The following is a 13,468-nucleotide window of genomic DNA, read 5'->3' on the forward strand; positions in this document are numbered from 1 at the left end:
GTTTTTTAATATGTGTGCTACATGCCTTTCACATGCAACAAGATGGTTTATCACAATATTTACATAGAGTGGGTGCCGTTTATCTATCAGTCTATTCCTGGTTGATTTTTAACTCCTTGTTCTGACATTATCTATTTGATCCTGCTATCTGTTAAAGTATATGGTCCACAAAACTCAGATGTTCGGCGCCAAGGCATACATCAAATCTGTGGGTAAATAAAGCATTGCAGAGTCCCTGTAGTTCACTTGGGGTATTTGGGCATCTACAACATCAGACCCAACTTATTTAACTTGAATAGCTCATAAACAAGACCTACATGAGTCACAATACTGAACATATATATTTATATATACATACATACATACATAAAACTTTAATGAATTCATTAAATGTATTTTCCGTCCAAAACTAATGCAAGCCAATCAGTTTCCAGTCCTGTCAAGATAACGGCTTAGAGACTTCTTTGAGAGTCTTTTGAAGTGCGCTGAAAAAGTCTGTTGGGATTATTTTTATCAGATGAAGTCTATGGGTATATTATGATGCTCCACTTCAGTGAAAAAGACAAGGCCATGATTAGATCTCCCAAATGAAGACAGGAAAGACGGCATCATTAGCTCTAAAGAGAAGAGGTTTTATTGCAAAAGACGATATACAGCAAACGCAACCCCCCCCAAGGCTCGGTAACTATGCGAACCACATTGCATACTGATGGAACTCCATTTTTCAAACTATCCAGTCCAAACGTTACTGCATTTACTGTAAAAGGAAACCAAAATGAGAAAAACAATAAACAAAATCAGTGCCGGTTCAAATATGAATACAAATAGTAAACCCTCAAGGTTACTTAAGACAACATTGACAACAACGTGGAAATGACTTTTTCCTGATGACATCTCACACAACACACAACTCAAGCAGTCACATAATAAAAAATAAAGGAAGGATTTTTCTTTTTTTTACAAAGAGAGACACACTGCTAGAAATGTATCAGTACAGTGTTCACAACTGACACTTTTAAAAGCTCAATGTAAGAGAAGCAAATAAGTAAATGATGAGTCATCATGATAGGAAAAGCCATCGCAGATCCACAATCAGGTTTCAGTACTAGTCACCGATGGCTCAGAAAAAGCTGAAAAATGACTGCTTAAACCATGTGGTCATTAAAACAGTGACTTTCTAATGCATTTATTGAGTAGATGGGTGGAAGTGTATGTTTAGGGTGAGGCAGAAGAGGAGAACAGTTCCCTGAAGAAACCCTCATCATTTTCGAACAAACTTCTTCTTTTGTTAAAGTAACATTCATCACCAGAGGACCAATTCCTCGACAGCATTAGAAAAAGTGCAAGAGTTCCTTCGCCCTTCTTTTCTGCAAGACCTTCACAGAGATGATTCAGCAACAATTCCCACCCCCCAACTATTGATGGTACTTAGCGCGTTGGTGCAAAATATTCGCAGTACAGTACCTGCAGATGTCTAGTATATCTGACACACAGAGGAAGCAGGAGGCGCGGCTGGCTATGGGTACATAACATTATAACAGACCCATTAGCGCACCCATTAACACACACACACTCACATGCCCGTCCAGTCAACAACTGGTGCACTCAACATGCCGGGTGGGCTCTCCCTAAGTGGCTTCCCCGTGTGCACGACATGATGCAGTTGCAGTCACATTCACACGTCACTCGGTCCTAGACGCCAAGTCTGGAAGCTGGTACCAACAGTGCAGCAACAAACGGCTCCAGAGCCAATTGCCCAACCATAATTCTTGCCTTTTTCAGGGGTGGAAAAATATATATCTACACATGAACACTTCTGCCACTTTATTCAAGAAGTTGGTCCGATTCAGACCTCTCAGGCCCTTCACTGTCCCCATCCCCTACTCTGACCTCTGCAAACGGGTTTCCTTTGTTTTGACTGGAGAGAGAATAGCTATGTGCTGCCCAGCGACGAGTAAAGTCTCATTGTGGGGGGGTAATACTGTGAGTGGGTGTGCGTTGTGGACGTGGAGCCTCACGAGTCAAAGCACTTCATGATGGCCTCCCTGTCAAACTTGAAGGTGAGGAAGGACCGTGAGGATAGGATGTGCTCAGAGTCTCCATTGATGGCGCCCGGCTGGCCTGGGACCTGGCCGTTGAGGCCGTACGAGTTGTAGACCGCATCTGGAGAGATCGAGAGAGCGAGAGAGAGATGGGAGGGGGTTACAGAATGAAACTGCAACAAAAAAGCCTCAGAAACCATACACTCTCCGTGTCCAAATACTGCTGGCAGAGAGTGAGGACAGTCATTGTACATACACAAAACGTGACACAGTTAGGCCTGTTTCACAGCGGGAACGTGACGTGAACGTCGCGTCTCTGTTGCGTGTCGGCTGCGTGGCGTTTTCGGTCTTTGCTTACCAGAAGCGTGTGTGATGCAGCGTTGCGGCGGCCTCTCTGCCAATTAAAACGTCTCTCTCACGTCATTTTTTTCCTTCACTGTTTTGAACGGAAACGCTTCCAACACGCTTGCGTGTTGCATGAAAAATAGGCGCGAGTCATATTCCTAGCATGCACGCGTTTTTGGCACAGCTCGATCCGCCCCTGAGATGTGCGTGTCACGCAGACTGTGTGCAATGTCTAACCTATTAACATGGGAGCCGAAATAAAAACGGACACGCCACGCAGCTGACACACGCACCCGGTGTGAAATGGGCCTTAGAGCTGTTCCAGAGGTGCAGAGAGGAGCTACCTGAGGCTGCGGCAGACGCAGCAAAGTTAAGGGAAATCTCCGCTATATCCAAAAACATCGCAAAGCCATCTTTAGAAATGCTAAAACGGTCATTAAGACACCATAAGTATCACTGCCAGAAATAATAAAACATCATGAATGAACTGACCTGTGTCGAAGTTGTCTTGTAGTCTTCTAGGCTGAAGTCTCCTTTCATCTTTCTGCACAACAGAAATTTTGACATAAATACATCACACATGCACACACAGGATTCCCCAATTTTAAGCAGTACTGGGCCAAGTAGTAATTTGCCCATGATAGTGTCATAACATGCTCAGTGGATCTAAGAGCATTTTTTCAAAGGCTGTAGCGCCCCCTTTAGGCAAAAGTGCATGTCATGTCAGTATTTGCATATTAGATTTGCTGCCACCCGGTGGCTTCAGGGGCTTCAAAATGATAACAGCAATACACACTACAACCAATTATCCAAAATGAACAGATGTTAGCGGAATAGTTTAGTGAATAACCTGGGCAAGATGACTAACAGAAAGCAGTAAACCTCCTAATAGAACTTTTTGGCTTTTCTTTGTTGGGGGAAATACAGCCATAAGGCTCCTCTATTAGAGGATGTACCACTTCTGGGTTAATTTAGCCAGGTCTGTCACTAAAACACGCACCTGAAATACACTCCTGGCTCGCTGGTTATTTAAGCAAGCAGAAACATTCGACCCAATATAGCACATTTGTACCCTGCTGTTATTGGCTGCAGACTGACTAGTGTAACCCTTTAAAAAATGTACAACATATAGGCATTCTATACTTATGTTCAGATTTTCATAAACAGCCATGAAACCACTGCAATAAACTGCATTACAGGTACAGAACAAACTAGACATTGTACCTCTCCAACTATTTCCATGGTATCTCTTAACATTACCCTAGCATAAACACCTTCACTGTTTATTTGAGGTAGGAAAAAGATTGATACAGTGTAGTACTATGATAAGGTTATGAATTAAAGGTATATATTCATTTATATGATTAGCAACTCTATTGTTAAACGTCTGCAGTCTTGTGCCTGCTTCTGACTTCCACAAGATGGCACACGACCTCATTCATCTGCTGTCTTACTGCAGAACAAGGAAGTCAGAAAAAGCAGTTAACAAATTGACCATGTTAAGATGGCTGTAGAGATTCCCAGTACACCAAACGTAACCTTAAATCACAGAATCAAATCACAATACTTGCTTGATGGTAGAATATAAATAATTGTATTGTTGTCCAAATATCCTCGTGATGGTATCGTATTGTCTCCTTGGCAGCTACACCCACTACTGTTCACCAAGCTATGCAAACAATGACTGTCCAGAAGACCATAAACATTGTAGATCTCCAAATCAGCCCATCTTGGGTTTTCTAATTACATAAACAAACTCAAATTGCTCACTCACAAATTACTAAACAAATGACACAAATGACTCCTACTTTAAAGGCATTATTGCATACTATGATGATGTAGGTGTAGTCTATTGCAAACTGCACACTATGGTGGTTTAGGTGTATTTGTTAACTAAGGCAGCCATTATCGAAACCTCTCTCTCCAACATGCCAAGCATGTGACCACAGGTGGCGAGGGATGGCTTTGTTCAGCCCAGCCCTAGTCTATGTTTTCTTTGAAGTCGGGCTCACCTGTTGTGTGCTGACCCCGTTTGATCTTTTCTTCATGTTGGGAGAGCCCTGGTTCTTTTTCCCATTGCCTTTTGCACTGTGGTTCTGCTGTGAACACACACACAATCATCAGTCATTGGATATATTAAAACATATTAAACATAATTTTGACTGCTACAAAACCATTGTCTAGTCAGACGCGACCTCTACCAATACATATCTTGAATTATTTACCAGGGCAACGTGTGAACATATTTGCACAAACCTTGATTTCCTGTGCTGGTTGCCCGGACGACTTTTGTTGCTTTTGCTTGGACCAGACATCTCCTGGGGATGCTTCAGTCAACAATGGGGTGCGTCTGGATTTAGACCTTGAAATAAAAATGAGAAGGATAAACAAAAAGGGGCCGTGTTAAAGGGTGGGTTACAGGAACATTTATCATATACCCCAAACCCACTTGCAATCTAATAAGGGCAGATGTCTCTTGATTGTAAAATGCGGTTTGATTCACAAAAATACAGATTCTTCGAGTTATCCATCCATGGTCCAGGAAAGACTTTAGGACAATTTAAAGAGCTCAAATGCAAGCCTAAAATTCACAGAAGTAACAGTCCAAATATTAATATTGCACATTTTTAAAAATACAAGACATTTTACTATACTGAGTGAGGCTCAAGTATGCACACGAGGGAAGTATGAGGAAACGTAGCAATGGACTCTTTGCACAAAAGTCTCTCAATGCGGCTGCTTTGTTTCTGGTGGAACACTAACTGTGTTGTAATTTGCATAAATCCTTTTTTATCGTAAAGTGCTGATTTACTGGGTGCAACACCCAAACGGGTCCGTGTAGACACTAATTACATTACCAATGGCGGCAGGTTAAAACACACCTGGCTCCACTGGGAAACAAACAAGCCGTATGTGCAAAGAGCCTATTACACTATATTTGACTAAGTGTCTGTTCTACAGATAATGGGCTGAAGACTCAAAAAAAAAAAAAACTGGGTGAGAGGCATTTGCAAGTTTTGGAAAAATGTTGCCTTATTTATTACACACAGTACAATAATTAGACTACCTTAAAACTTGCTAAACACTTATTTGCACATACTAAATGTTGCCACCTCTCAGTTCATAAACGTATAACAAAGGGCAAGACCAAACATGTTCTCAAAGAACCTGCCACTTAGACTTGGTGATGTCTAATGACCTAAATAAGTCTAATTTGAATAACTTGTGGGGCTGTGCCTCAAGGCAAACAGACCTGTAATTATAAGGCCTGTTTGATAAAACTGCTGAACTCACCAACTGTATAGATCATATTAATTTCTATAAAATAAATATTTAAGAAATCTCTCAACTGCTCAAACAACCCTCTCCCATCCATCTCCCTAAAACACTGCTTTCTGAAAATGTGTTTTTTCATGGCATATGGCTTACCGGGTATGTGGTTTACATGGAGTGCTGCCATTGGAAGCAAAATCCTCATCACTGTCTGTAGACTCCCCTTTGTGCTTGGCAATCCATTCTCTGAGAGGTCTGTGGACATCCAAGAGACAGTTTTCACCCTTCAGTTCTAAGCGTATTACTTTCGTTAGTTAAAGTTGGTCATAGACTTGATAACAATGCAACATTTGTTATACAGTCCAGAGTTATGCGTGTCAGACAATAGCTACTGCACTTGAAAAAAAAGAGAAAGCCATTACATACAGACCTAACGAATGGAATGGCCATGAAAAATTTGTTGGGAGCTAGTCCAAGTTTGGATTTAGGAGTCATGTCATTCCTGTGACATGGAAGTTGTTCAACAGCAAACCATTCTATGTTCTGGGGAAAGGAACGAACAAAGAAATAAATAAATAAAATCAACCTCTCCAGTATTTATAATGTGGAAATAAAAATAAATATGCAACTTGACAAGAATTTCTTCGTACCCTAATCTCCTTTCTTGTTTTGGGATTGAATTTGGTATCATTTGGGACTCCAGGTATTATGTACAGTCGAGCCAACTGGTCTGTGATTTTCTGCTCAATGTACGTATCTTTGCAGATACGATCTCGGATATCAAAACCCGTCTCTTCCATCACCTACACAAAAAACATCAAAAGTGAATAAATTTAGTATAAAGTTTGAAATACAGGATGAAATTCTTACTGATTGCCTTCATTTTTAACATAGATCTCTGTTTCTCAAGGTCACCAAGTACTGTCGGTACGAAAAAACCCTGAAAACAATCGGTTCTAGCTGGCTTGAGTTGCTGCAGCCAGCAGCTAGAGCGCTACACTCTAGGGGCATGAACATGGGGGCTCATGAACATGACCCCAGAGTGTAGGTCTGAGAAACTGAGATTATTGTGAAAAAAAAAAAAAGAAAAAAATAATAATAATAATTCACTGGAATTTTCCTTTAATAGGTCCAAACATAAGAAATTCACAAGAGTACATAAACTGCATTCAAACAGATCAAGACATACTACACAGGAACAGTGGCAGACTACCAATAATGATAATGTTTCATGTGATTGCAATATCAGAAAAGAGAGAAAGAGAGAGAGAAAAAAAAAATGAATCTCTCACCTCACGCACTGCACAATCATGGGGGGCCTCATCCTCATTTACTTTTCCCTTTGGAAAACCCCATCCTGACTTTGCCAGGTAGCCCTGAACTAGCAATGCCTGCAGGAGACAATACAGGCCCAACTCACACACAGCTCTTATGATGGTCTAGACTAGAGAATGTGCTCAGTTCCCTCATTGGTAAACAAAAAAATCACTGTTAGTTCAGGGAGATTGTAGAGGCATTATTTGAAAACTTAACCTTTCTTAAAAATAAAAACTTTCCAAGAATTTCTAGACTTTCCCAAGAGCAGTCAAGTGACAGTAGGCCTTCATGGGCCCATACAATGTTTTACTTACATTGTCCAATGTCTCATCTAGGATAATTGCACCATATGTAGGAACACCCATCTTGTATTCCTTCCATTGATCTAAAACCTTTTGTACGTCCTCCCCATGCGGCAGCAGAAAGGGACAATGATTAAAAAGTATGATAGTTAAGGAAAGTAAGTATTCAAGGCCTTGTGGCTCAGAGATAAAGCACAGCGCAATAAAATACAATGCAAGGACAGATTTGGTATCTAAGGACAAAATTGATTAAAACAACCAAAATAGCAACAACAAAGGATATCAGCCTTGGCGAAGTCTCTTATCCCACACTGAGGTAGTCCTGGTGCATTCTGCATGCAGAAATCCAGGTAAAACCAATGGGCGAGCTCAATTTGGAAGCAAACTCTAATGGCATTGTCTCTCTCTTCACTGGGGATGTGAAGGATGAAGCGGCTGTAGTGAGAAAGAAATTCATCGATATAAATCATGTAGTAAGTAAAACAGAACAAGTACTCTCTCAATATGCTACAAGGTTGGGAATAAAATGCTATATGGATGCATGCATACATGCATTAAAAGGTAATAGAATATTAGGTGATAGAACAAGAGGCATCTTTGAAAGCGGCCCTGTGAATGACAACATTGGCGTTTAACATCATTTCGCGGCGTGTAATTTCTTAAGAGGAAATGACTAATAAATTAGCTGATAGCCAGTCATCTGGATATCAAAGCAACACATACTGTAACTCTCGAACTAAACGTAAGGAAACAATTAACGCGCCATTTTATGTTTCAAATCAACAATAACAACTTAATATTTCATTGAAAGTAAGGCTAACGTGCTAAATATTTGTATGGGTAGACATACTAGACATATAAGAGGAAGGTTTCGTTTCCCCTGTAGACAAATCTGTAACTTTAAGGAATCAACCTAAGGATTTCTTTTGCTAGCTAGCCTTTGATAACATTTACGTTCCCAAATAACATTGCAAATGACACATTCACATTTAGAGTAACGTTAGCTGAATTGGTTGAAAATAAAATGGGTGGCAGATATCTAACAAGACATAAGAGGAGGTTTCGTTTCCCCCCTAGACATACGCTGTGTAACTTCAAGGAATCAACCTAAGAATTCCTTTGCTAAGCTAACCTTTGCTAGCATTTACGTCCCCAAATAACATTGCAAATGACACATTCACATTTAGAGTAACGTTAGCTGAATTGGTTGAAAATAAAATGGGAGGCAGATATAACAATTTGAGTTAGCTTGGTTATAAAGCATACAGTTAATGTTTTCACATTTCAGATTTACAGCTAAGCTAACTGTTGCTATTGAAAAAAAAAAAAACAGTTTAAAAAGGATAACGTTACAGCTAAGTTACGTTAGCTGGCTTCTGCAGGTAAGCTAATGTTATTATCAGGTTAACCTATGTAGATACAAACAAATAAGGGGTAGAATATGTAATTTTCTCCACCTCAAAAACATCTCAATCGCTCAATATTTGCTACAGCTAAAATGCTTGAATGCGTTTGAAAGCCATAACGTTAATGGTATGCTAATGTTCATTGCAATCCTATTGTTTAATAGCCACTCTGAGACTACTTTGGATAGTTCAAGCTAACCCTTTCTAGCTAACTAGTTAACATTACCTGCAAAGGTCGTCCAATACGCCGTTGGGAATATCCCCTCGTTTTGTCTCCATGTTAAAGATAAAAACATCCCGAACAACCAAACTATTTTTGGAAGGTGTACAGCGCAAAGCTACTCTTTTTGCTACCCTAACATTAGCCAGTTCTGGCAGAGAGACATAGCCATGCTATACATTAGCAAAGTTCATAAAACAACCTAGAAAGTATTCTAGCTACATCGGAAATTAGCTAGCTACGTAGTTAGCTAGTTAGCCACTCTGCTAAAAATACAGTGAGACGCCGCGCAAATTCACGTTATTGTTCATGCAGGGTGGGCTCTAACCACGAACATATTAACGTTTCAACCAATGGTTGATAAATAAGGGCGTTCATAAAAAATATCGAACCAGTAATATTAAGCTATATATGACAGGCATCTCGCAAATCCAATCAAAATTCACAACGATGCCAAATAACTTAAAAGGAGAGGAAAGGAGGAAAGCTATCATAAAATAAAGTTCTAAGCTTCTTTCTCAGTCTATGCAAAGATCCCAGTGCATCAGATAAAAGTATAAACAATTATCAACAATACAAGACACAGAACATCATGACTTTGTATGTCAGTATGTTGATACTGAGTCATGAACAGTAAAGGCGCAGTCAAAATATAATACCATAATATTGTTAACGTTTTGCACTGATGCGCACTTTAATATTCCTCTTTTAAGTAATACATACATGGCTAATGAGCAACGTTAGCAGTAGAAATGTTTATAGTGACATAATTTATGTACAAGAAATAAACAATACTGTTTGCCCACAAGGGTGTGGTTGCGCCGTTACGTAGCAAAACGTACCCTGTGACGCTCACTCCATCATTTTGGGTGAAGCAGAAAAGAGCTATTGTGCATGGGTGTCGCAGTTTATGAAGTTTATTGAATAATCAACTGACACGGCCATACAGGAAACGGCGCCATGGCACAAGGATTAAAGGAACGATTTGATAAGTTTCTTCATGAGAAAAATCTTATGACAGATCTTTTGGAGAAGATTGAAACGAAAACGGGAGTGAATAGGTCCTATATTTCAATCGGTAAGTTGCCTACACTAGCGCAGCACGGCATCAGGAACTGAGGGGGAAAAAAAGCCGTTATGCTGTAAAGTGCTGTATGCTGTACATAGGGCCATACGCTCTCTCTTCCAATATAACCAAATCAAGTATTCTGATAGCAATAGTTCTTGTACATAATTTGGACACATTATTGTATCGTATATGTGAATGTATCTCAACCATTATAAAACGTTGCATGCGTTGCATAGCCTACACCATTTTTTGTCATTGGTAACAGATGTTGATTGTCCTGTAAGATACGATGTATTCTGCCGCCACAGTTCCATAATGTGAATAAATGTCCGTTCTATTTTGACATAGGACCTAGATCTAAATTGTTCATCACGCTGCCTTCTATTTCAGCCATCATCGCCATTATTGCTATATATCTCGTGATTGGATACGGAGCTTCTCTTTTGTGTAATCTGATTGGATTCGCTTACCCAGCATATATATCGTGAGTATATTGTGTCTTGTATAACCTGCAGTAGCATGGTAACATTACAAATGAAAAAGCTGTTGCTGCCATTGCCGGAACAATTGTCAGTGAATTACGTCACTCACCCTCCTACGGGCCATAGCCTACTGCCGTTATGATTATGGATAGGTCATACACACCCTCTAAACACATGGTAGCTTTTGGTGATAGCAAGGTGGGAGACGTGACGTACAGTAGCACACAGATGTGGACCACGTGGTCGACCTCACCTTTCTTTGCCTATGGAAATGTATGTAGGATCATACAGCTGACCTTTAGGAAGTAACAGGTGTGTTTTGAGGCCTATAGGCCAACGTTACCAGTTGTGTTCAGCCTCCCCACCCAGTGAATCATTTTTCTTGGGAACACTAAATGGAGGATGTCAATCGATAGGGTGATATTGCACCATCAGTGCCTCGCCTTGCCCCCTTCCATTAATTTAAGACCTGTAGGCCTTTACCTAAAGGGATACACCTTTCACATGTTGATAACATAAGCCTTTGTAATAGTTGAGTATTACATAAAAGGTTGAGATAAAAGATTACAGAGTAGGGTGTCATCATTTTCTTCAAGTGGTCTTAAAAAGAATTACAAAAAAATGGCTGTACTTTTTGCAAAAATGACTGCTGTAGAATTGTAGTGATTTGGTAAGTCCGTAGTTACACAAGAATATGTAGGCCTACAAAGCACAGAAATACAGGGTTACCAAACCACGAGAAGGCGAGTGACTCATCTCTGTCAGTAGTGACCACAGCTGCATGGTAGTTGGTTCCACATGCGTCTTAGTGTTCAAGTAGACACCAGTCTACAGACACACAAAGTCTGTATAAAGTTCAATGTAATAGCCCAGTTTCATAGTAAAACAGTGAGTCAGTGGCAAGGCACTGAGAAGTGTGTCAAGGAGAGGATACCCAAATTGTGAGCGATGTATTTGCCTGTAACATGGTTAGGCGGCACACTTGTTTTTTCCTGTTGTTCGATTTATGATACTGACAAGGTAATTACATTGTCTCTACGTGCTTATTTCCCCGTTAAGGCATCCACTTAATGAGGTTGTGTGTTGTGTCACTTTCAGGATCAAAGCAATTGAAAGTATAACCAAAGATGACGACACAAAATGGCTGACTTACTGGGTGGTATATGGGGTGTTCAGTGTGGCTGAGTTCTTCGCTGACCTCTTCCTGTTCTGGTTCCCATTCTACTATATGCTGAAGGTAAAGGGCAAATATTTGATTTAGGGTTGGCTTCAGTGTATTCAGTAATGTAATTAGCTAAGACAGACTTATATTGCAAATACCTGCTATTCAAACAATAAGAGCAAATTGCATTCATGTTATATTTAGTTTTTTTGTTCCGTATGTAGTTTACTACATTAAAAGGAGCATTATTGCACTTTTCCTAAATTTTCTCACAATGTTATGCCCAAGACAAATAAATGTCTATTTCAAAAAGTATTTTGAGAAGCACTGACAAACAGTGCTTTATTTGTTGCAAACCACAGACCAGTCCCATGCACATTCTTTTTTGTAGCCTTATCAAAAACTCCATGGCAACCCTTTCCCCCACTGAACCACCAGTGTTTGATCTAATAAAACTATTTGCATGGATATATTTAACAATGGTTTCTGGAATGAGGAAAAAAACACAATGTACAATGTAAAGATCTGTGTTTGTTTGGTACTCTACAGTGTGCTTTCTTGGTGTGGTGCATGGCTCCCACTCCCTCCAATGGATCCATCTTGATTTACAATCGCATCATTCGTCCCATCTTCCTGAAGAATGAAGCCAGGATTGACAGTGCCATGAAGGATATTAAAGACAAGGCATCCGAAGCAGCTGACAAGTTCAAAGATGAGGGTGAGGAAGTGCAAACAGTCAGTTTGGTACTCTGTGGGATGTGTCGATACATGAGCATTGTTTAAAATTGATGTCATGTAGGTTTAGTTTGTGTAATGATTTGTGACCTCTTACCTTCTATGCTGAACACGAAAGACAAAGCTTAAGAGCATCCAAAGTCATTTGTTCCAATTGACATCATTTCAGTAATGAAGTGAACACACATGATCATTTCCATGTTGCTGACCAATGTATTGTGTCACATTACCATACCTTACAATGTAACAGTTTACCATACATTACACACCTGTACTTCTATGACATTTTACATTAATGTCAGTTAAGGTGTTTTATCTCATTCTTTATTGTATTTTTACTTTTCTCATAAAAACCTCTTACTGAGAAAGTCTTTATGAAAACCACCCATTACAGCAAAGGTTTTTGTTTTGCAGCCAAGAGAGCCACAGCCAACATCATGTTCGAAGAGAAGAAGAGCACCTAAGGAAAATCCTGGAGTGGATCTCATATCAATCGTTGAAAACCCGAGGAGAATGTCTGTCACATATCTTAATAAATGTTGCCTTGAAGTTTTTTTTTAAATGTTTATTTTATAAAACAAAACTGGAGGATAGCTTTTGGTTTTGCGCACCTCTCCTGTCTCTGAAGGTAAAAACAAATAGACCTAAGCATTATAACTAATTTAAGGCCTTTTGGATGCAGTCAGATATCTGCAAGACAATTTCACAACATTTAAATTGTATATCCTAATGCTGAAAGTCCCTTTGTTCTCTTGCTATGCTTAAAATATCTAAATAAAGCCAAAAGTGGTCAAACTGGTTCATCACTTAAGTCATTTTCATATGAACATTATGGCTGTCTATTTAAGACAAAACAACTGCAGTTTGTTAAAGTTAGAAATTACCACGGTGTTGGAGTCCTAAAATGCAGCCTTGTTCTCTGTTTGAATCTTGTGTTGTTTATTCATGAGTTTGGATCAACATTTATTTCTCACTTTATATACACACTTAATCCTCATGTAAATGTAGTTTTATACCCCTGGAGTTGGTTCTTTTTTGTGTCAGTGTGACAGAACTAAGGTAGCACTGAACTGAACCAGTGAGGTGAAGGTATAAACTTTGAGAGAATTTCATTA

General features: G+C 39.6%; 2 protein-coding genes across 6 annotated transcripts; one reads left to right on the top strand and one right to left on the bottom strand.

Annotated features, from left to right (window-relative positions):
* Positions 1-611: 611 nt before the first annotated feature.
* dcp2 (decapping mRNA 2) lies at positions 612-9,221 on the bottom strand. 5 transcript variants are annotated; one of them, XM_042058574.1, is made up of 11 exons: positions 8,912-9,218; positions 7,563-7,714; positions 7,292-7,419; positions 6,953-7,051; positions 6,311-6,463; positions 6,091-6,203; positions 5,817-5,915; positions 4,644-4,749; positions 4,400-4,483; positions 2,880-2,931; positions 612-2,163 (listed from the first exon to the last, which is right to left on the bottom strand). In XM_042058574.1, exons 1-11 carry the CDS (start codon positions 8,962-8,964, stop codon positions 2,015-2,017), a joined length of 1,188 nt encoding a protein of 395 aa, XP_041914508.1. In that variant the 5' UTR covers positions 8,965-9,218; the 3' UTR covers positions 612-2,014. The 5 variants fall into 5 exon arrangements, with proteins under 5 accessions (XP_041914508.1, XP_041914507.1, XP_041914509.1 ...); XM_042058573.1 differs by having other exon boundaries at positions 4,400-4,486; XM_042058575.1 differs by lacking the exon at positions 612-2,163 and adding an exon at positions 2,218-2,571 and having other exon boundaries at positions 2,845-2,931; positions 4,400-4,486; positions 8,912-9,221.
* Positions 9,222-9,758: 537 nt separating this feature from the next.
* Positions 9,759-13,148, top strand: reep5 (receptor accessory protein 5). The gene is made up of 5 exons (XM_042058578.1): positions 9,759-9,983; positions 10,365-10,458; positions 11,555-11,693; positions 12,168-12,336; positions 12,768-13,148. Exons 1-5 carry the CDS (start codon positions 9,866-9,868, stop codon positions 12,815-12,817), a joined length of 570 nt encoding a protein of 189 aa, XP_041914512.1. The 5' UTR covers positions 9,759-9,865; the 3' UTR covers positions 12,818-13,148.
* The last annotated feature ends 320 nt before the right edge of the window (positions 13,149-13,468 follow it).

The sequence above is a fragment of the Alosa sapidissima genome, chromosome 13, assembly GCF_018492685.1.
Source record: "Alosa sapidissima isolate fAloSap1 chromosome 13, fAloSap1.pri, whole genome shotgun sequence".
Classification (NCBI taxonomy): Eukaryota; Metazoa; Chordata; class Actinopteri; order Clupeiformes; family Clupeidae; genus Alosa; species Alosa sapidissima.

Excerpts from the sequence above, each read along its gene's own strand:
- reep5 (XM_042058578.1), top strand. The coding sequence starts at position 9,866 with ATGGCACAAGGATTAAAGGAACGATTTGATAAGTTTCTTCATGAGAAA. Across the intron at positions 9,984-10,364 it reads TAGGTCCTATATTTCAATCG|CCATCATCGCCATTATTGCT; the intron begins GTAAGTTGCCTA and ends CTTCTATTTCAG. Across the intron at positions 11,694-12,167 it reads CATTCTACTATATGCTGAAG|TGTGCTTTCTTGGTGTGGTG; the intron begins GTAAAGGGCAAA and ends GGTACTCTACAG.
- dcp2 (XM_042058573.1), bottom strand. The coding sequence starts at position 8,964 with ATGGAGACAAAACGAGGGGATATTCCCAACGGCGTATTGGACGACCTT. Across the intron at positions 7,052-7,291 it reads TAGATGAGACATTGGACAAT|GCATTGCTAGTTCAGGGCTA; the intron begins GTAAGTAAAACA and ends TGTCTCCTGCAG. Across the intron at positions 6,204-6,310 it reads AAACAAGAAAGGAGATTAGG|AACATAGAATGGTTTGCTGT; the intron begins GTACGAAGAAAT and ends TCCTTTCCCCAG.